This window comes from Phaethon lepturus, unplaced genomic scaffold (genome assembly GCF_000687285.1).
Source record: "Phaethon lepturus isolate BGI_N335 unplaced genomic scaffold, ASM68728v1 scaffold45064, whole genome shotgun sequence".
Classification (NCBI taxonomy): domain Eukaryota; kingdom Metazoa; phylum Chordata; class Aves; order Phaethontiformes; family Phaethontidae; genus Phaethon; species Phaethon lepturus.
In genome coordinates this window covers 3,186-4,687 of record NW_010536387.1, presented here as the reverse complement: position 1 = coordinate 4,687, position 1,502 = coordinate 3,186, and the positions used below count along the sequence as shown (strand labels likewise).

The window sequence follows — 1,502 nt, the reverse complement described above, 5'->3', positions numbered from 1 at the left end:
CCCTGTGTCTACCCACAGGCCATGGAGCAGCCAGAGGAGCCGCTCGGTGACGGGGATGGGGGGATGGTGCCCGGCGCCCACGGAGGTGAGCCCAGCCGGGGAAGGGGTACTGGGGGGCACCGCAAAGCATCATGGGACAGTGGAGGGGGCCAGCGGCCGCCAAAGCACATCCACCTCATCCAGGTTCCTCAGGGTTCCTCCCAGTGAAGCCTGAGGACCTTCGCGGATGGAGACCCACCAGGGTGGGTGGACACATGGGACCTCTGAGGGGTCTTTGCTCCAACCCAATCCCAACCCAGGTCCATCCCTGACCTCCATGTTCCCTTTCGGGCCATCTCCAAATGAGATTTGGGTCTATGGCTTGGGAAGCAATTTGGGAGAGCCAAGGGGCGGGCAGTGACGGAGATCAAGGGGTGATTTGAGAATTCCAGGGATCAATTTGGGATACTGGAGGCAATTAAGAAGCTCAGGGAGGGTCATTAGGGATCCCCATGGTGACACCCATCTCCATGTCCCCACAGACTCCATGAAGTCCACAGAGACTGATACCCCTGACAACCTGGTGACATCACCACTGCTGCCCCCATCACCTGGCCTGGACTGGCCCTGGGGGCTGCCCCCCACGCCCCCTCCGGGTACCCGGAAACCCTACAAGTGCACCGAGTGCGGCAAGGCCTTTGGGCAGAGCTCACACCTGATGCGGCACTTGAGCACCCACACAGGCGAGAAGCCCTACAAGTGCAGTGCCTGTGCCAAGAGCTTCACCCAGAACTCCAACCTCCTGCAGCACCAGCGCACCCACACCGGCGAGAAACCCTATGAGTGTGGCGCTTGCGGCAAACGTTTCCGCTGGAGCTCCAACCTCAGCCGCCACTGCCGTCTCCACAGTGGCCAGAAGCCCTTCCAGTGCAGCCAGTGCGGCAAATGCTTCGGCGAGAGTGCCCATCTGCTCGAGCACCAGCGCACCCACACTGGTGAGAAGCCCTACCGCTGCTCCGAATGCCCCAAGACCTTCAGCCGCGGCTCCCACCTTGCTCGACACCGCCGCCTCCACGCAGCTGAGCGGGGGCCGGGGCCGGCCCTGGTGATGCACCGGAGGCTCTGAGGGGCTCCCCAAGGAGAGAGGAGGAGATGGCAGAGCAGACAATGGTGCTTCTGTGGAGACCATCATCAACAGAAAGATTTATGGAGAATCTGTGACATGCTGAATGGCTGCTACAGCCCTTCTGTGGTGGCCACGTGGACATGGTTTGCACTGCTGGTGCCTATCATCAACAGAAGGATTTATGGAGGATCCATGACGCGGTCAATGGCTGCTACAACCATTCTGTGGTGGCCATGGGGACGTGGTTTGGCCCCGTTGGCACCCATCGTCAATACAAAGACTTCAGGAAGATCTATGATGTGGCCAGTGGTTATTACAGCTGTTCTGTGATGGTCATGTGCCTGTTAAGTTGGCCCCATCGGCACCCATCACCAACACAAAGACTTCAGTAGGAGCC

At 60.0% G+C, this 1,502-nt stretch overlaps 1 protein-coding gene across 1 annotated transcript; it reads left to right on the top strand.

Moving 5' to 3' along the window:
• Positions 1-21: 21 nt before the first annotated feature.
• Positions 22-1,105, top strand: LOC104620061 (zinc finger protein 22-like). Its single transcript, XM_010286147.1, has 2 exons — positions 22-85; positions 522-1,105. Exons 1-2 carry the CDS (start codon positions 22-24, stop codon positions 1,103-1,105), a joined length of 648 nt encoding a protein of 215 aa, XP_010284449.1.
• The last annotated feature ends 397 nt before the right edge of the window (positions 1,106-1,502 follow it).

Coding starts and splice junctions, on each gene's coding strand:
- LOC104620061 (XM_010286147.1), top strand. CDS start 22: ATGGAGCAGCCAGAGGAGCCGCTCGGTGACGGGGATGGGGGGATGGTG. Junction 86..521: donor GGTGCCCGGCGCCCACGGAG/GTGAGCCCAGCC, acceptor ATGTCCCCACAG/ACTCCATGAAGTCCACAGAG.